The sequence below is a fragment of the Haliaeetus albicilla genome, chromosome 9, assembly GCF_947461875.1.
Source record: "Haliaeetus albicilla chromosome 9, bHalAlb1.1, whole genome shotgun sequence".
NCBI classification, from domain to species: Eukaryota; Metazoa; Chordata; class Aves; order Accipitriformes; family Accipitridae; genus Haliaeetus; species Haliaeetus albicilla.
In genome coordinates this window covers 32433712-32455210 of record NC_091491.1, presented here as the reverse complement: position 1 = coordinate 32455210, position 21499 = coordinate 32433712, and the positions used below count along the sequence as shown (strand labels likewise).

General features: G+C 39.7%; 1 protein-coding gene across 1 annotated transcript in view; it reads right to left on the bottom strand.

The window, feature by feature from the left end:
* Positions 1-21499, bottom strand: part of PSMD1 (proteasome 26S subunit, non-ATPase 1) — a 74355-nt gene that overhangs the window by 12080 nt on the left and 40776 nt on the right. The window contains exons 17-19 of the mRNA XM_069792486.1: positions 13050-13164; positions 10849-10965; positions 2401-2503 (exon numbers count right to left, since the gene is read on the bottom strand). Of these exons, the coding sequence (XP_069648587.1) occupies positions 2401-2503; positions 10849-10965; positions 13050-13164 (335 nt within the window). The remainder of the gene's footprint in view (positions 1-2400; positions 2504-10848; positions 10966-13049; positions 13165-21499) is intronic.

The window sequence follows — 21499 nt, the reverse complement described above, 5'->3', positions numbered from 1 at the left end:
GACCCCACCCAAACCCTTCCCAAATATCAAGAAAAGGATTTTCCAGATATACTACACAGATATTTGTGTAGTGACTGCCACTCCTCCTTTTTTCTCACTGATTGAGAAATGTGGCATTAAGAACCAGAGAAGATACCTAGGGTCCAGAGGGCAAAATAGTTTTCAAGCAGGTAAAATGCTGACACCATAATTACATCAGTATATCCCTTTTGTACCTCACATTTACAAATACATACTCCAGAAAATAAAGCACATTGATTTTGCAAAGAACAGAAAGGGAGTCATCAGCCTGGAACAAGAGAGCATGTACATGAAGAGTAGCATTATAAAAGTTCAGAGGGTTTTTTGGGGAAAAACATCCCTAAATTAAATTTAAGTGTCTACATTTTTCTTATTTTATTAAAGTAGTAAAAATGTAGCTGCTAGGGCCTAAGAATTAGACAAAGACCAAATTCTTTATTACCACTTCAGTGCTCCCAAGGTACCCTGCTCCTTCCATGAAACCACCAGTCTAATGACTGCCTCATTGTCAGAGCAAAAAACCCACCTCCAGTGCATTATTTCGCAGTCATGCACTGGAAATCTTGCACTTCTAATCGAAGTCATTGGAAGAGAATTATACTTTTCTCCTCCCCCCCCCAAAAAAACCCCAAAACCAACAAAAAAACCCGAACTCAACTGCCCCAACTGTGGCAATATGACACAAAGAACCTTTTCTTCCTGGTAGTGATAATTAAATTCTATAGCTCATTGTTTCAGATAAGCACTTGCAGTTGTATGGGAAAGATAAAAAGAATTTATTCTTTTAAGAGGCTCTAATGAAAGTTACAGTAGGTCAAGAAAGGGTAGTTCACAGCCTTCCCCCAGTCATTCAGCAAGAAATAAAGAGGTTAAAGTTGGCACAAATTCACATGTAGTTTATTAAAATTGGATGCTTCTGGTTCCCAAGTCATTATAAAATACATGAGTGACACAGGAAGCAAATAATGGTTTAGCTGCATTTTTATGATTTAATCTTAAAGGTCAGAATTCGAAGCAGGTCTGTACTGCTGAGAAAAAATCTGAGCCACCTGGGCTCTGGCTTCCCAGCAACACAGTATGAGTATGGGAATGACCAAAATTATTCAACAGTCTTGTGCCAAGAATATTGCTCAGTCTGAGATCCAGGAGGGGTACCTGGGAGGCAAGAAAGATAAAGAACGTGGTTCCCGTTGCTTTCTTCTCTGAGTAGTCCTAGCCATAGAGCACAGAGCAGCCTGACTGCTACATGCCCACCAGGAAGAGAGCTTTTTAATCATGCTTCCACGCAGATAGGTGCAGGCAGCCCTAAGTTCTTCTCCCCCCACCACATGGCTTGGAGATGTAGTAATTTCATACAGACACTGTGTGTAACCATAGTGCATGCTGCTGTGCTTAAGCCATGCCACAGAGACAAATACAGGAGACTCCTTTGCTTATGTGACTTCAGGACTAACCTTGATCTCAGAGTACAGGGAAAACTAGCTTGTTTCTACCCACCACAGGGAATAAGGAGGTACATGGCAAGAAAAGGCCACAGCATGAGAGACCAGATGGGAGAAACTGTGCTTCGAAACTTGGAAAGGGGGTGCTGTTGACACACACAGTGCTGCACAAGTCTTAACTCCAGCAGAAGGAAAAATTTAAAAAAAAAACAAACATTGTCTGTCCTCTTTGTTTACAGAAACCTTCCTTAATAGGCCCTGCAGTTCGGTCCTTGTGAAATGCTAATGCATTTAGAGAATCCTACCCCGGCTCAACATTTAGTCATTAACACTCATGAGGGGATGTTTTCTATGATGGAAAAAGATAGTAGTCTGTGAAACTGAGTCTTCCGAAGTAACACTGATGCAGTTAACTGCGCTTCCCTCTTTGTGCAACACCTCTCAATAAGCAGGAAAGAGGCAAAACCTAGTTATTAAAAACATATTTAATACATATATATATATTTAAAGTGGTTATGTCAGGTTTTAACAGAAAAAGCAAAATATGAAGACTGGATACTACAGGGTTTCCAAATTTCTGGAGCAGGTGCTTAGAAAAATAAAGACGCAACCTATTGTGCTATAAATCAACATTCAGGGTGACAAAACAGACTTAGAGCAAAAAGATCATATTTGTCCAGACTTCTGGACACGAATTCTGCCCCAATGACTGGATTGAGTCTCTCCTAACAGAAGCACGCTGACAGAAGCTGAGACTACAAAACAGGGTTTATTTCTTTCGATTAACTAAAACGACTTGAAATTTGAGATTTCTTGCTACTATTACACAACAGGCGTAAAGCCAGCACCTCATCTCCCAAATGAAATTTGCTATTACAGCTATTGTAGCCAAACAAGTTTAAGAAATTTTGACTGCTTTAAATGTTTGGGGAATTACCTGCATCCAGAATGCCTTGTGCCAGGATTGCTCCAAACTTTGCCATAACATCATCATGCTTATCATTGATCACTTTGGAATAGAGCTGTCTGAACTGGCTGACCTGGATTAAAAAAAAGAAAAAGAGAGAGAGAGATTATAAAACTGACTGCATGAGCCAAATATTCTGTCTTTAATGGAAGCATCCTGGATTTCTGCATCATAGGACAACATTTGTCTTTCAACAGCTTTAGTCAATGGTGCTACAAGTCATCCCACTAATAATTAATTACAGAGGCTTTCCCCACTTGAAGATACCCATATAGATATTTTAAAATAGTCAGGACGGACATGCATTTCCAAACCACATTTTGCAGGCCTTACAGGAATAGCCTGAGAATCTCTGGAACATCACTGGAATAAAAGACTAACTGATGGGTTTGTAGCAAGAACTACTATATATTAGGTGTGTGACAGTACACTTCATAAAATTTCCTCCAATTCCTACTGCTGAAAACCTCAAACATATTCCATTTTTCTTGTACAATATTTCTGCTGTATTGATAATGCCCCTACAGTGTGTCATGAGCAAATTTTGCTACTGCATTCCTACCTTTTAAGTGAAAATCATTAACAAAAATATTTAATAAAGTAACAGTTCATGCCACGGTATGTTCACCACAATTTCTTAAGTGCACATTAGTAAGGAAAATTGCTAAACCTTTGCTTACGTTATCATCATTGCTTCGAACAGCTTCAACTTTCACTGGTTAAGTGTTGAAGAGACCGAACAGTATCACATCCAGCAATATCTAAGGCTTTACCACAAATTAGTAACTTATGTCTTTTAATATATACAGTGGAGCAACAATAGAGGTCAAGTAATTTTTATAGCTGAAAAAGCAGACCAGGAAATCCCAATCTGCAACCCAGTCAAAACCTGGGAAGCTGCATCCCATCCACAGCATGTCTGGAAAAATCTTTTTGACATGCTCAAAAACAAAGGGGGTCTTTTCAAAAAGGCTCTTTCCAAGATGTCTTAAACAAGCTTCTCCCCACTACAGGTCCACTTTGTTGCTGGTATCCCAACTCCTCTTCCTACATCTGCAGCCACAGGTGAGAGTGCAAACTTCTAGCTCAAGGCAGTAGGGCCAGACACAGCCACTGGAGACAGAGAGCAGTTCTAGTATTGCAAACGCAGTTAAAAGTTTCCAGGTATAAAACCCTAATACCACAGAACCCCCTAGCCACTTTTCACATTCAAAGAGTATGTGCCTCTCCATGAGACTGGTGATATTTCCTCAGTGACAAGCATCTGAAAAAAGGTCCTACCTTTCAGCTGTGAAACACACCTAGTGTCTGCTGTAGGCAAAGAGGCCAAGCTTCAACACCACCACTAGGGATGTACTCTTGCACAGCCTCTGATGCTCCCAGCACCTAATTGTACCAGTGAAGGAGGCTTAAACACTGGCTATGACACTCAGGAGGCCCTTCTGGCTGATAACAGCACCCAGTGAACAGCCAGAATCCCGTCCATGCAGGACACCACAAGCTCCAGAGCTGTGCTAAGGGTGGGCAGCCCTGAGCACCAGAGGAGCAGCCTTCAGGCATCACCCCTAGCACATGGGGCCTGTCTTGGGGTGCACTGGGGAATCTCAAAACACTTACAGAAAGAGTTTTCGCACCCGTGAAAAAAAACAACCATTCATACAACTGAGTCAGTCACGTGAGAACTGTGCTGGGAGTAACGTTTTGTTAAACTGGGATTCATCAAGGTAAAAAAAAACACCAATCAAAACAGAACGGAGAGCTGACTGAAGGGATACATCAAACTGCAGGGGTTTCTCAGCAAAGCACAAGATCAGATTCCCCAGTAAAAGCACATCAGAGCCATGGGGTACTCCTGCAGCCAAGGTAACGCTAGCAATAAATTTCACCACATTTCACCTGTGAATTTTTGACCAGAGGCAGTAAGAAGTTGAGACTGTATCTTTGAGAGATTATGTCCAATGTCTGGGATGGAGAGAAGACAGAGGTTGCCTCTCCAACCCATGAGCATTATACCCAAGAGCCACAACCTGCTTGGCAGCCCTACGCACTTAGTGCAAGCACTTAGTGGTAGGGCACACTTAGCCCTACACACTTTCAGATTAAGACTGCATATTTTCTGCAAAATAGTTCTCAGTGCACGTTAACTCATCACACCACTTAAAACACAGGTGCCCTAAAGGAACAGACACTGTCTGGTTAATACCTTTCCTGCCTTCACCCTTTCAGCCACTAATCCAGCTATACTACCTGTCACCTCAACTTCTTCAGCACTAACAGGTTAGATGGCATCTCACCTGTTGAGATTTAAACCAGTCTGTGACAGTGAAAAGACACTAACATTCATACAAGTAAATCATGACCTGCTAAACATGACTGTATGAAAATTACTTTGTTTCACACAAATGAACAGTTCCACAACCATGAAGCACCAGAGCAGCCAGCCACTTTTGAACAGGAGCAGCAAAGCTGAACAAAACAACACTTCTCCGGTAGAGCAGGAGGCATTTATTAAAACTGACAGGGGAAAAAGAGCAGCTATTTCCATTTTTCAGTCTAATAAGTCCAACAATTTCTGTGCTAATATTAGTTCTCTATTCACCAATTCCCCTTCGCATTAAAAAGTTTTTAGTTACTAGTCCCTGTCTGCAAAAAAGAGGCGAGTGAAATTTCCTTGCATTTATTAAAGCTAAGAAAAAGAAGCAACATACATTTTCAGGGCAGCCACGCAGACAGATGTGTGGCAGGGAGATACTGCACACACAATACAGGGTTTATTCAGGATATACTGACCAAACTCTGCTCTTGCTTCACTCCGTTTATGCTTTTTCATGCTCTCCCAATTTTTATTTATAAAAGCTTACAAGGAGGTTTACACGTTTAATATAAATAGTTTGTTTCTTAGGCCTGACCTCTTGTACACTGGAAAAATACCTTGGTTTGCATTTGCAACCTTGAATGGGGCCTCGTGCAGTATCAAGGGCAACCACATGCAGGCTAGATGAACCAAAGCCTTCAGGTATTATTTGGGACAGACACACAGAGACACAGAAATAACATGTAAAACTATTCCTCTGGTTGAACTGAGCAGTAGGATTCCAGTGCCTCTGTTTAGAGCACATCATTCCTATGACTCTGGGCTCAGCTTCTGGGTTTGGAGTATTTAAAAACAGACGGATGTTACAAAGCTCGTTCGGTGGACTGTAATCTGGAATTTATACCATAATCAAATCTTCAGAGGACGAAACCCTGGGTGAAGTGAGAAGACATCCAGCAGAACTGCTAACGTTCATGCTGGCATCTGAAGTCTGACAGAGCAGCACCTTGGAAGAGAGGGCAGAAATGTCTCACTCGGGGAAAGGCAAGGCAGAGCTAGCAGGGGGAGTCATCCACCTCCCCTGGTTGTGGCATGCTGCCCCTGTGAGCATTCTTTCCCTAATATGCCTTCCACAACTCCTACTCACACGTACATTAGTCCAGAGCAGATGAACAAAACACGTGGGCAACAAGCCCACCAGAAACCCAACAGCTGAGGCACCAGGACACGGTGCAGGGCAGTGAGCTAACCAGGACACCAATAAGGGACCAAGGAACAAAAACCTGGCTGCTAAACCCGAGCAGACCAATTGCCAACTCTCCAGGAGACATGGACAGGTTACAGCAGGGAATCAATGAGAGCAGGTGTTCAATGAACAAGCGCTGAACAGCTACAATAAGAAATAGTCCTTATACCCTCTACTTATAAGAATACAAAACATATAGTGCCATATCAAGACCATTCTGCTTTCAGATAAATTCTGCATACCTATGCATCGTGAGCCATGGACCACTGCCAACCCTGGAAAATGTATTGAGCAAGCATGCCCTTTCCAAAGTTTTACTTTAATGTCAGTGGAAGTGAAATTGTTCTATGAAAGGGTGGGAGACTACCCCACCTGTCCTTAGGGACCAGGCAAACCCAGATCGAAGGACTGCCTCAACACTCAAATGCACAATAGGCCTGCATGCTTATTCAGGCTGTTCCTATAAAGCAAATGCTTCACAGGAACGGGATTTTTTACTGGATCAGATCCCAGCTGAAAACTTTCCTTCCTGTTGGGGAAACCGTGCTTTAGCAGCCTCACATGGAACCATTGCTCCATCACTTTGGAGAAAGCGGGAGCAGTAAAGACAAAAGCTCAGTTCTGCCTTTGCTGTTGGGGCACTCGCCTCCTACAGAATGGAGCAAGATGTCAATAGACAGCAATTTCTTAAGCTGTTGAAGCAAAATGTGCCAGAGTTTGTGTAGTAGAGCCCTTTAATCTGCTACTATTACTCCTTCAAACCACAGCAACAAGCACATTCCAAACTACTGAATAGGTTTATTTAATATGCTATGAAACCCACAAGCTCTGTTTCTCCCTTTAAATCTTCAAGCACTTTAAAAATTTTAGAGCATTTGGAAATGCTATCAAGAAATTTATTTGTGTGACTTCCAGGAGGAACACTAAAATGTAGACAGTGACTCATTTCATCTTTACTAACAATACACACACACACCATTCTGATAATTAGTGCTGGCCAAAACAACATGCCACCGATTTCAAATGAAGCCAAATGCACAACCTTCGAAAGACTGACGAAACAACACAAGCTTTAAGACACAAGAATGATACAGCACCATTTCCTACCACAAACCCGAGGGGCTGTCATTTATCAGGTTGTTTACCACTTCTCCCTCCACCAGTCAACATTCACACACATGAAGCCCATGAGATTGTTAAGAATAAGATTTAATAAACGGTAACTAAGGGAAACAGTGGCAGATGATGTGCATGATGCTTTTTGCAAATGCAAGTTCTTAAGAACAAGAGTATTAAGGAATCCGTTTTTAATAAAAAAGGTTTTAAACTGTTTGCATGTTCTGTCTTCTTCAAAAGCTGGTTATTCTGCATACGCTTGCTCTCTTGAAAGAGCATACAGTATGCACAAGCATTTAACAGTAACAGGCTTATATGAAGGAATGTGAAGGTGCTACTAGAATATAGCAAAAATCATTCTTGCATCCTAGCAAGACCTACTATTTCATCTAAATGGGGTGGGGAGCACTCTGGTCCTGGTTTCTTCCCAACATCTTAAAGATAATAGGCCAAAATGATTGAAGGAGGGTGGAGGAAAAGCCTTGACCTTGCTTGTTATCTTCTCATTTTGCCAAGATAACTATCCTAACACAAATAAAGGAAAAAGTAAATTTGATTCAAGACGTTAGACATGTAGTTTGTCTCCAAAATTGCTGTCTTAATTGCCCTGCAGATCACAAATACATAATGAAGTTGTCATTGATTTCTGTTACAATGATCTCATCACATCTATAATTTAGGATTCCATTTCACAAAATAAACCTGTTATTGTTCTATATATTGCACTAATATGGTTCTTTAATGTATCAACAGAGGTCAGGAAAAGTCATGCTGGCTGCACATGGAGGAATTGTGTTTCAACTCCAAAGAGGCCAAATCAGCTTTACATGAGATTTGCTACCCCTTTTGGCACTAAAGCAACTTGCAAGTTCAAGGGACCTCCATAGAAAGACAATTCTTTATTTAAACTCTTTAAATTATTTGTTTAAATAAAGAGTGAGCATGACAAAGAGGAAGACAAATACAAAGGAAAGAGGACAGCAAAGGTGATCCAAAGGCATACATCTACATTCTCTCACAAGAAAAATGGTTTCTTTTAAACCAAAATACTTTGATTCTTAAATCTTTGTTTATTGCTGGCATATCAGCATTGCAATGCTCAGCTCTCAAAACTCTGAAGTTATTTTATTTCTGAAAAATCTAAATCTGTTCAAGGAAGATTGTTTGCTACCATTTTCATCCCAAATTATCACCAGAGAATTTAAAGTCCTTCCAACCCAAAGCTCATAAACAAGAAGTTTACCAAAAAAAAATCAAAAAAAAATCCAAGAACAGACAAAACTGAAAAGTAATGACAGGAAGGTGGTCAGACTATATGTCACAATCTTTATTAAAATCACCATCTCTCACATGCAAAGCATCACAAAGTATTTAGCAGTGGTGAGATGATGATACGTAAAATTTAGCTTCTCTGTAACCCCATCAAGACCACGTGTACAGCTTGTGGTGTATGAAATCCATCATGCTCCTCTTACTAGCTGCTCAACCAGCAATGCAAATACTCACATATATCAGGTTAGACACTTTGGCACACAGTGCACCAGTGTGCCACTTAGGAATCTAATCAGAGCAAAATAAGTCACTGTAATCCAAAAATGGCTAGCTTTCTGAACTCCACCCTTTCACATCAGAGTAAATTAATTTTTCTTCAGACTGGCAGAGAGCTCCAAAAAAAGTTTCCCATGGATAATAAATAACTTCATTGGCAGCAGATTCCTCAAAATATTCCTTTTACTTTTGAGCAAGAAACTATGATGGTTATATCTAACTTTTGGGGTGTTCAAAACAAGTAGATTTATATATTCTCTGTTTAGTTCCTAAATTAGCAAAATATTTCAGGGATTATTTATTACCTTATAATCTGTAGGGTTTGGGGTTTTTTTGTTTGGTTGGTTTTTTTTAATATCTGCAGCGCTTCTATGACTGGGTAATGAAATGCCTTCTGTATCTATATTATGTAACACCACACAAATTTGGGCTCAAACAAGGCTCTGGCATAAAGCTTTTTCGGTTCCTCTCTCCATTTTTAAACAAGCCACTGAACCCCAGACTATACACCTCATCCTGTATTTGCTAGCCAACTATTTTAATCACGCATTTAACAAGCCTAGATATTACATGTACCTCTGAAGTCAAGGTTACCAGGCCTCTTTGGGGAAAGAGTTCTGACTTATTACACACCTAAACTAATCTGTGTTTTTGCTAGCTGTTTTCCTGTCTGCACTTTTCTTTCACCTGTCATCTCAAAAAGACTGAAACTCCAATAGACACACCCAGCAAGTAATCCACAACAGTCTCAGATGTCTGACTGATTCAGAGCAGTCTGCAATTCTCATCCCAAAAGGATTAGGGTGCTTTGCAAACTAAGATGAATTTATTCTCATAATGTCCTTTCATAGAACAAAGTATCACCCTTATTTCTTTCAGATGGGAAACTGAGGCACAGGAGAGCTATACAATTTGCCCAGCATTAGAGGAGCACAGAATGATTAAACCTGATCTATGCTAAGGGCTGGCATTCCAAGCACCTGACCAAGGAAGAAACAATAACAACAACAAGCAGTTTCTCTCCATAGAAAGATAATTCAACTTCACATCGAAGAGACTTTGTATCTTGGAAGATGAGGGGATCCAACAGAACTCTAATGTTCTCCACTGGTTTATTCAGTTGAACTACAATTCTGATAATATAAACAACACTCGCAGATTCTGCTTAGTGAAAACTAACTGGTTTTGGGGGGTTTGGGGGTTTTTTTTGTTTGGTTTGGTTTTTTTTAATAATTCAAAGGAACAAACTGCCAGAAAATCTTCATGTTCCATGACCTGGAAATACCCAAACACCTATAGTTGTAGATCTCCTTTGCTGACTTTCCCAAGTAAATGGACGAAGAGGTTTTTTCTTTCTCCCCACCCAAATGCAGTAAAAAAGTGGCTGTTTTTATCATAGTTCAATTTCTAAAATGACATCAATAAAAGCAACCCATATATGACAGATGAGTAGCAAAGTACCAGCTACTGCTCTCCCTCAGTGCTCACCAGAGCAGATGAAATGTGGAAACTCAAAGCTTCTATTAATGTAGACTTTTAGTCTGTACAAATGTTTGCATACCATCATCTGTCATATATTCACAGGGCAAACTGTTTTTAAAAGCTGAACACAGCACATGCAATCCTTTTTGCCTTCTGAGCAGAAAGAAAGGTTCCATTAAAAAAAAGGTATTTGCTATAAAGCCACTAAGCCAGTTCTGACAGCAGAAACTGTTTACACTTTTCAGGTGAAGACTAGCTACAAAAGAAATATAGTTACAACAGGACTTCCCTGCAGGGTGACCACATCCAAAACTAAGCCTACTATCATAAAAACCAACTTCTTTACCAAATAATGGTGTGCACATAAATCATGAGCATACAGGCCTCAGTGCGTGTTACTGGAAGACAGTCACTTTCATATCATTACAAGATGCTTTTAGACCTTTTAAGAAAGAGCATTTGTTCTTGTAACACCTAGAGTTAAAATGCTGTCATCTGTCAGGCATGTTAGGATCAGCATGCATTACTCTCCTATTCAAAAGTGCATGCTCTGATCCATGCAGGAGCTTCCTGCTGTGCATTCAGCTCTGGCTCTTTACAAGGCACATACACTCTCTTGCCAATGCTCACATGCAGTGCCAGTCACTAAATATTTGGCAGCCGAGACCATTTTTCCACCTAACAAGCCAGTACGTAACGAATGCCACATTACCTTTGGGCAGGTAATCTCAGTCTGCTGGATCATGATAAGGGCAGACGCAATCAGAGCTCCTTGACGTACATAGTTCACAGGATCATTTGTCATTGGCTCCAGCAAATTAATTGCTTCCTGAAAAAAAACAAGAAATAAGCAGTTGCAAAGTTAATACTATTATTTTTAGTATCCCAGGATTCAGTACTCTAATAGAAGGTTATCAGATTGATGCTATCAGATATACTTTTTAATATATTTTGTCTGTTCTTGGTAAATGAAGCAGAAATCTGTATTTCTGTGGATTTTAATCTAACCCCACAAAAACCAAGTGATGGATGGAACAAGATCTACCTACAGAAATAGGGCAACAGATAAACAACAGTTGTTGTAAGCAACAGATGCATTAATCACATTAGAACCACTGAATATTAGCGAAATATTTCAGGGATTATTTATTACCTTATAATCTGTAGGGTTTGGGGTTTTTTTGTTTGTTTGTTTGTTTGTAATATCTGCAGCGCTTCTATGACTGGGTAATGAAATGCCTTCTGTATCTATATTATGTAACACCATAATAGTACATATAGTACATATAAATTATTTGTACACTTGCTTTGCCATTCTTCCCAACAAAATACATCAGCATTACCTTCATTTTCTGCGTAAGGAACAAATGAACCAGAGATATCAAACAACATGTTGGAGGTTAGAAAATAAGATGGTAGAACAATCCAGGTCCCAAATTCTTGGCCTTACACTTTATTGTTAGAAACTGTAACATTTAGCATCACGTGAAAGCATTCATTTCAAACCTACATCAAGTGGGGCTGCCTCTGAGCACTCATATAGTAAATCTAGGTTTTTAAAACATTTCAAAATGCTCTATTGCTTCTTCAAATTCAGTAAGTTCCCAGCTAACTGCAACAGGAACATGATCCACAATGATCTATCAATAAGCATTCCTTTCAATGCAGTCATTGATTATGAAAAGCTGTAAAAGAGTCTATTGTCATAAATGCTGCTTAGATGTACGCAAGACCAGCATGGGCAATTTGCAGGCATCTCAGAGTAAATCATCTCTTTAGGCACATTTTTTCATCTCCAATATACTCAGAATTATTACAGACACAAATTCATTTCTAACCATGCAACGTCCTCAGCGTACATTACACAGGACAACTGAGCTCGTCTAAACTTTGATTCCACCTTCCACTTGAGAATAAAGCAACTTGGATAACAATAGGACATTCAGTTTGCTTTCAAGCCTGCATGCTTTAGATACTAAAGATGGCAGGCAGCGTATGTCAGCGTTCTGTGCAGTTCACAACACAAGTAACATGCTGGGGAGCACTCACTTGCAAGAGACAGACCAAATGTTTAATACTAGTTGAGGAAGGGATGGTACAGTAAGTGTGAGATTTATCAAAGACTCAGAAGCATGAAATATTACTTCTACGTGGAAGGTCTGTGCACCTGTTTTGAAACTGTCATCCAGTACCAGTACAGATTATATACATGTGGGTGAAGTAGAGTAAGCTTATCCCCGAGTTTGCTTGCCGCTTGTCCCAATGAGCACTCACTTCCCACAGCAGAAGTGGGAATCCTTCTACTCTAAAAGGTCCCTGCTATCATCTGTGAGAATTATCCTTCACTGACACTTACAAAGTGAGAATAAAGTTTACTGGCTGTGAATTACACACCTGAAACTACCATAAATTTAATTAAACTTCATTGCACTTGGCTTTACTACATGGATCTTCCATGAACTGCGTATCACAGGAAAGAAGAAAGGAGCTAGAAGTTGTGCAAAACACCTGCTGTTTTCCTGTCACTGGCACCCCCTTGTTCCCCCTAAAGCAATCTGTAAAAGATCAACTCCAAAGGCAAAGGAGTATTGATTTTGGAGTAGTGAACATACATTTAAAGTTCAGTGGCAACCTGACAGTATGAAAACTCTAAGAAAAGTTTTGAAGACAAAATTCCAAGAATGTGGCAATAATGTATAGAAACATTCTTCTACTTTATCTATTCTGTACAAGCAGGAAAGGAATCTCTATGCCCAGGACAGTTAAAGAATTTAAAGAAGTACTGCTCTACTCCAGCTGCCTAGTGGTGTACATGCGTGAGAAATTTGATCTCCGTGTGTGACGTTTCCACCCAAATGTCTGTGGCAGGAGAGAGCAGAAACAGTCTTGGCAATTGATGCTTCTGGTCCTCACCTTGTTTCCAGTGCCCGCACAGCAGATACCCAAAGCCATGGCAGCCCCATAACGCACATGGGGATTGTAGCTCTCTGACAGCAAAGAAACCACGCTCGGACACTGCTCAGGAGTCCTAAAGAAAGGCAAAAAAAATTGTTGTTTATTGTTATTGTTCTTCAAAATATTGAGACTTCACTGTGTTCACACTGGAAAATTTAAAATTGTCCTTCCACACCGTATGTTTTGCATTTCTCAAAATGTAACTAGAGGAGCAGAACAAATGGACTAAGAGAACAGGGAAGGGCACAAATGAATAAACTTCCCTATCACTGTAGATACCACACACAGTTCCCACTAATAAGTCTTCCTTTTTCGTGCATATTTTCTGCCTTTAAAAGACTACCCAGCAGAATGACATACCTATTGAGAGCGAGGACTTTATCTCTAGAAATCATGCTGTTGTGACAGACTTTCCATGAGCAGAGGTTTATTCTTCATGAGACAGACACACAGTACTAAATCTCCCATCAGCAGACACAAAACTCAACTCCAGTATTCAATCAACCTACAAGGTTGGTGGATCCCAAACTCCCTTTCGCAATCACTGCTTCTGCTGACGACTCCTCACCCTCACCTACTGCTGTAAATCAAAGCATGTGAGGAAATGCTGATAGAACACACACTTATAATCAGTTTATCAGCAATGTCTGCTGTTGCCTCCTTACAACATGATGCTGCGATGTTGCTGCCTTTTAAGAGATCTGAAATGGGAGTATATGCTCCATGCCTCACCAGCTGGGAACCAGTGTCCTGTTGGTCATTACAGCAAATGAACTTCTAGCCCAGTGCTGGGGGAGATGAAAAGGAACCCTTAATTTCCTACACCAAGAAGCACATGTTGCTGGTGCAAAGAGTCTTGTGAATATTGAGTATTTCTGAAGTAGGGCAGAACTCACAGGTGTTGATATATTCATTTCCCTCCTGTCTTTGTAGTCGTATTTATCACTCCATCAATTTTGATGCCACACAAACCACTTCACAATATCGTACACTGCCAATTTCAGCATTTCTAATGCAGCAAGGGCAAAATTGCTTGTAAAATAAACATCCCTGAGTCAGACCAGTCTGCATTCTGAACTCATAGGCATCACAAGCACATCCATCACAGCTAATCTGTTAAATCTACCCAATGTCATGACACCATGAACACAAGAGCAATGCAGGAATGTGGTTGGAAAGTAGTGTTCATGAAAAAGAAATACAGGAAACTATAAATTGCAAGTGATTTAATTGTATCTGTTTTCAAAGTAAAGTGCACATCATCTGGTTATCTGTTCCATCTTGCTGTATCTTGCAGCCCAGACTAGCTTTTTTAATTGTCACATTCACAATCCTAACAGCAGTCATGCAAGGCATTTACTTTGACTATAAACTGATTTCAGACTGAAACATACAAAGGAAGAGCTAAGAAACACCTTAGTTTTAGCTTCCCTTCTTACATTTGCTATATGGAAAGAAGGAGGTTGGAGGGGGGTGGCAGTACCTGTTGTACACAGGAATTACAGCATCACATAGGATCATTAAGTGTATATCAAAAGCACTCAACTCAGGAGGTAGAAAAACCATTATAGAGTATGCTCCAGCATTGGTTTTATTTAAATGAATACCTGAATCATAGAAAACAGAAGTAAAAAAGACCTTAAGCAATAATCTCGTTCATTCTCTTCTTTCATTGTGACTGGTGAGAGAAGACATGTTCATATAACCACTCACACTTCAGTTATACTCTACACACAAAATCAGTTAATTTCTACTCTAGCTATCGTCTCTTCCCATTTCAATACTTTCCCATAGTCTCCTCTCACAACTAGTCCTAAACTCCTCTTTACACTCGTCTCTCCTGCTCCAGTTGATCATGGACAGGTAGCACCACCACACAGGCTACTCAACCCCTCAGCAGTAATGGCAGCAAGTAGCCAGATCTCCTACCTCACCCCTGCTTCCAACAGTCTATTTCTTTATGAGTTTTCCTAAAATGTCCGCATGGGGAAAAAATCCCATCTACCACCACCACCTTAAAAAACCTACCTCTGAACAGCAGCAAAAAAAAAAACCCAAAACCCACACAAAGGAGAGGAACAAACACAAGTTGCTGGAAACTCTGCTGCCTCTCTGATGCAGCCATGATGACAAATGTTAAGAAAGTAGGAAGAGCTGGGAAACTGAACGATTCTGTCCTGCAAGCAAGCATTAGAAGTGAAGACTATGAACTAAAAGACACATTTAAAACTACCTGTCAGTCTCTTGCTCAAATAACAGCTTGGATGCTGACAATGTTTTTTTTTAAAATGAGCTTATGTGGAGACCAGGAGTCACAAACCCTATAATAAATGAGCCCAAGCGTTCAGCTGCACAGAAGACTTTAGCTCTTGCACAAAGACTTTTAATACCTTTGTGTTTGCTTTACTTCTGCAAATGTTAAACAGGCAGACTGTGAGCCAAAGAGGAGAAAAATATCTTCTGGCAAAGATGTGATTATGCACTTTGAAGCATTAATCATTAAATTCCTGTTCAGAAAGCTGGATTTTATAGAATCATTAACTTGGACACATCTTTGTGTCTGCAAGCTCAGAAGTTCCAACACAGTTTTCAGTATAAAATCAGGATTAATGTACAATAATTGATTATGGAATTCTTAGCCAGACTTACATTATTTGTGGCCATCATTTTAAATGCTTTTATCTCAAATCTATCCTTAAAATGGTCAAACATTTTGATGAGGCCTTCTGTAAAACCACTTTGGGAGTTAAAGCTATATAATGGGTCCCACCACTTTCCTCAGTAATGCAGTCTTCTCAACTCCGCAATCTTCAAAAAGTGTCTTCCCACATAATAAAGAACTAGAAGGCAGAACCACAAGTACGTTGAGGAAGTGAAAGAATCTTAAAATGTTTATCAGAGGAACAGGACTTCAGTACACAAGAGCACCACTGGCATCAATGCTTAAGAAATAACGTTTGCTTGCTCGCTTTTCTGCTGAGATGCTTTACAAGTCCTACACACTGTTGCCAAAGGTTAGCCCACATAAACCCAAACCCACACTTAATGAAATTCATAAAATGCAAACCAATTCTGTTAAGTGATCAAAAGAAAAATTAAAAAGCCCTCATAGCAGTTACAGGCTGCAATCGTGCTCCTGTGGCATTACTTCCAACTGGCAATCCAGCTGGGGAATATGTTTAAAACATGACCGTGTTCTCCTCCCCCTGGACTGAGCCTTTCACCCTGCACTTAGAGCACAGCCGTATGAACTGCTGACTTGACATTCAGCACAACGGAGGGGCAGTCCTGCTGCTGACGGAGGAAGTTTCCACATCACCGGTATCAAGCCCCGCACAGGTTCCCAAACCAAGTCCACCCCTCCGGCTCCCTGACCACCATGACTCTGTTGTGCTGATGGCTGAATCAGTGTGGTTACTGAGTAGAAACCTCTGGTGGCAAAGGGAGAGAAGTAATGAAGAGTGTGAGAAAGCTTAAAAAAAGTACTAAGAAAAGATAAGTGGTTTATCAGAAGTCACACTCAGCAACAGGCTACTCTTAGCCAGTCCTAATACGGACATCTGTCATTACTATAAGTTAAACACAGAAGGTAACATTGCATGAAATACCAGGATAACATCTGGAGATTTAGTGGGCAGAAGTTTCATTTCCAGACACAATTCCGTCCCCCCTCCTTAAAAGCCATAGTAAAAATCCTAAACATGGTGTATATTTAATATATTTTGAGGACAGAAGCAACGTACCATAGTCCTCTAGTCTGACCTTCCCATAACACAGTCCAGCAATTTCATCTAAAAATTCCTACACTAAAGCCCAAGGCATGTCTCTAAACTGGGCTGCATATCTTGGAAAGATAGGCAATGTCTATTTTTAAAAACCAAATTATCTTTAATGCACTGGTTCCTTCCTTTTTTCCTAACACTGGTTTTGCTCAAGCAGTTAGCTTTTGCAATTACATTTTACTACAACAGCAAAATGACAACAAAAGAACAGCCTGATTATTTCCTTCATTTTCATCTGAAAATTGCTCAACTGCTTGCACATAAGCCATAAAACCACAGATGTCAGTGAGCCCAGACCCATATACAAAAAAACCCATCACAACTAGCTTCAACTTTGTTCTGTTACCAGGAAACTAAATGAATCAAGAAGTCAAAAAAGCCTAAAAGTTTCTTCTATAGGACTTCAACACAGTAGTCGGCCACAGCTTTGTTTCCACCCTACACCAGGGTAAGTTTTACTGTTGTGATCTATGGGCTGCAGATGAAGGACTTCCTCCAAGATCCAGTTTGGTTTGTTTTCAGAAGTCATAAACAAAACCATAAAGAAAAATAAAGATGCACCAAGACAGTAAAGAGAGATTCTCAGCAAAACATGATAGCTAGCATTTTATTAGTTTTACTCACTAACCGGTTGCTCTCAAAACCACCATGACAAAAAAATACCGTGCGCAGCTAAGGATTTTGAATCTTCTTCTAACTGCTGCCCAATTACCTTAGCTGTAACCTCAACTTTGATCTCATTCCTGGGGATGTTCACCTCCTGGATATAAGTGACATTTATATACATATAAATGTTATCTTCTCCACATAAAAGCTGATACCTCACTTGTAAGCGCCCTAGAATTTCTGAGAAACCAAAGAAAGTTTTGGATTCTTCATTACTTCCAAAGATAAAGGAAAGAAAGTTTTTCTTAAGCCTCCAGTGCAAAAATTCACAAAATAAAAATCAGGATGTCGATTGTTACTAACACAGACTAATATGAACAAAATCACCAGGACAGATCAGCTGGACAGGGAAGGTGGTCAGTTTTCCCTTCAGTCCATGATGTTGACCATGGAAGGTTCTCCATAGTTTGCAGAGAACTCAGAAATTGTATTTCCTTCCCACCATGAAACATTTTTTACAGCTGCAATTATTAGGAATCTGTAAGGAACATAAACTGGGTTTTTTTCTTAAGGCAATTACAACTGCAACATCTGCAGATACTGTAATTCTTAGTAGCCTTTGCCTACAAGAGCCTTATTGGGCTACTGAAAGTTGAGGAACACTGTTAAGTACATTGACTCTATTTAACAATCCATTTTAATCTTTTTTCCAAGAGGCATGCAACAACACGACAAGACAAATTAAAAACTTGGATCGCCACAACTTGAAGCATATTCCACTTAGTTTCTTAGATCACAGCCCAGTTAGAATCACATCCAAATACCTTTCTGCAGTTTATCTCCAATTCTGGAAGTTGCACATCTTGAAGGTTAGAGGACTATTGCCATTTCTCTTTATGTTCCAGCAATATTTAAACATTAAACCCTGTATATGTATATAAGGTAGCATAAGTAAATAAACAGAATACTGAAAGTAAACCATCACATTGGTCTTGTGATTGAGACTAAAAATGGAAGTGTCTGAAGCATCGCTAACATACGCTTATTTTTTAGTCTAAATATTTAAGGACTTTACAACTCATTGAAAAATGAAATGTCAGAGAATTAAAGAACAATGTCTATTAAATTCCTCACTAAGTCTCCCCAGTCATATTTCAAAAGATTCTAAATATTTATGACTTTCTAAACTATGGGACATGAATTAATCATTTGATACAGAACTATTTCCACAAGTTGCTTTGGTAGTGCAGTGACATAAAAAAAAGAAAACCTTAGCAGAAGTTTCATTTCATCCATGAATGAGTTAATAAAGGAGGAATGCAGATATCCAATTGCACAATTTGCAGTCATTTCTGAAGGGGGTGTGTGTAGCGGGGCGGGGGGGGGGGACACAGAAGATGGAAAACCTGCAGAGAAAAATGCAACAAACTGACGTATTTAGGTGTAGACTAAGCATGGGTGTAAACCCTGTCTCTTTGTCTCTTGACAAAACACATCTGAGCTATTCTCGTGCCAGGAATTTCCTGCAACTATCTTGTGTGCAATACAGCCTCCTTCTCCACAATGTTTTTCTCTGAAATGCCTCCTGGTTGCCTAAGCAAGTCTTCCTAAGAATAAGAACTTCTAGGAAGCCTTCCACTGTCAAGAAGATGAGGCTGAGTGCTGCCAACAGGCACAGCAGATGAACTTGAGGGATAAGCACCGACTGAACAACACTGTCACCAGTGTCAGCTCACATCTAATGTAGATGTGGCTCCATTCAAATAAAATAGTACTGGCAATCTGAAAACAGAAATAACAGCAAGGGGTGGAAAAAAAATACCTATGCATGGTTCAAATATTCTAGTTATGGTGGACCAGGAGTGGGGTCTAGCAAGGTTTAGGGTTTAACACTCATTAACACAGGAGAGGCACTGGACATGGGGGCAGGACAGTGGCCTGCACAAAAAGCCTGGCCGGAAGCATGCAGTGAAGAACCTGCTGCAGATCTGTAACAGATATACAGGAGGATGTGTTTCTCAGAAATAATTCAAACCTGGGAAAGTTCAAAAAACATCACAAAAGGCAGGTAAGTTTTCTAGCCATCTGAAATGAAACAATCCACCAAGCAGGTATATATGCTACACAAGCCTACATGCAACTAAACTCATATCATCTTCCTCTACGAGTTCTTAAGAAAACTCTTGGTTTCATCTGTATTTAAAAAAATCATTTCCTTTTCAATTAGATATAAATGCATTTATACAGCTTTCATCAGAGCAATCTGCAGGCAACAATACAGCCTTCAGCTGGTGCTTCAAGGTGCCCCCCCCCCCAATTTATTTAATTTAGCCATTCTAGTGACTAAAGAGATGGTTTTGTCATATAAACTACATTATAACATCCACTGAGGCATTCCAGAGAAGTGGGAACACTTGATTTTCACTTTGACCCAAACAGATCTTTACTGCAGTAACCAACAGTGATGCTTCTCAGATGGTAAGATCTGTGAAGAAATTTTATAAAGAGGTAATACAGAACTCAAGTTGACAAAATTACACTTTTATAACTCTGATACTTCCCCCACACTGAAGTGACTGAGGTATATTGTCTACTGTGCTGTGAAAGAGAAAATGCGAAGAGTAAAAAATAATAAACCTCTTTCAAGATAATGCTTCAGCTCCAACACAGGCTTGAGCAGTAACTCATGCTGATGATTAGCATATGGTTCTGATAGATGCATTGTCTATTTTTTTTCTGCAGAGGTTTTAATTCTGTTCCTTAAATTCAGAGATGTGACATGAAGATCTGCATGTGGCATACAGCCACAAGGAGACCACTGAAGTTAAAGGATTAATCTATCTTGTACTATACTTTGGTGGTTCTACTCTGGAACATTTTTTTTTCCCTTTGTGATTCAGACATACTGCCAATAGCTCCATCTCCAGAAAGCGCTAATAATTCCAGCTGCCTTTCAACAAGGAAAAAGTAGCTCAAGTGTCAATGCTGAAGGAAAACAAGCTTCATCTGTACAGTGAGAAAGAGTGAACGAACACTGGCTGTGTTTAATCCAACAGATTGGTAAAGACTTCACGTACAGTTAGAATAATACCAGGAGAGCCTTCAAGATTTATAAAATAAACCAGAAGTGGATTAGACATAGTTGAGTTTAAGGAAAACTGAATCCAAATGCTCATTAGTCCTATACAGTATTTTCCTCTCTTGATTTCTGCTTTATGTGTGTTTTCATGTGCTCTACTCTCTCAGTACTGTCAGGGGTGACAATAGGGAGGTGGTCAGATAAGGAAACAGAATTACCATAGTTGGATTAATCTTTATTTCCTAATATATATTCTTCTGAAGAATAAAGATATAAAAAGTCAGCTTCAAATGAATACAGCATGGAATCTTACCAAAGGTTTCCTTTAATCAGGAAAAATAATCAACAAGTGAAAACTACTTTGCTGGAAATTCTATTGTATGATCTGAACACACTTTAAGTCAAGTATTTCTATTAATTTCTGGCAGCAGCTTGCTTTCTTTGGCCCCAGAGTAGCTGTATCCTAAAGATGTGAATGTGTTTTAAATTTTTTTAAACAAATATAAATTGATTCACACTTCACTGAGGACCCGATTCCCAGCTCAAGCCTGGTGAGCACTAGCAATTCATGGAATGTCATGGCCAGTGACATCCAGGGGGTCAGACCATGATCTCATGGTCTCTTCTGGCCTTAAACTCAAAGACTATTACACACTTGTCCAGCTAATGTCCTTGGAAGTGAACTCTATTTCCATTTTAATGTGGAACTATAAGACATACACACATCTGACAAAGTTGGAAGGTAACAAAAGAAAACACTTGTGATAATAAAAAGCAGCTGCATGAAGAAAGATTTAAAGTAACAGCGCACACACTTAAAATAGTGTGCTAGACAATAATTTTATAAAATTAGTCAAGAAAAAAATTGGAGTATTTACAGGGCAGCAGAACTTTTTAGGGTTAACTGTGCTTCAGTCCAGGGAGTAAGCAAGCGAGAGCGA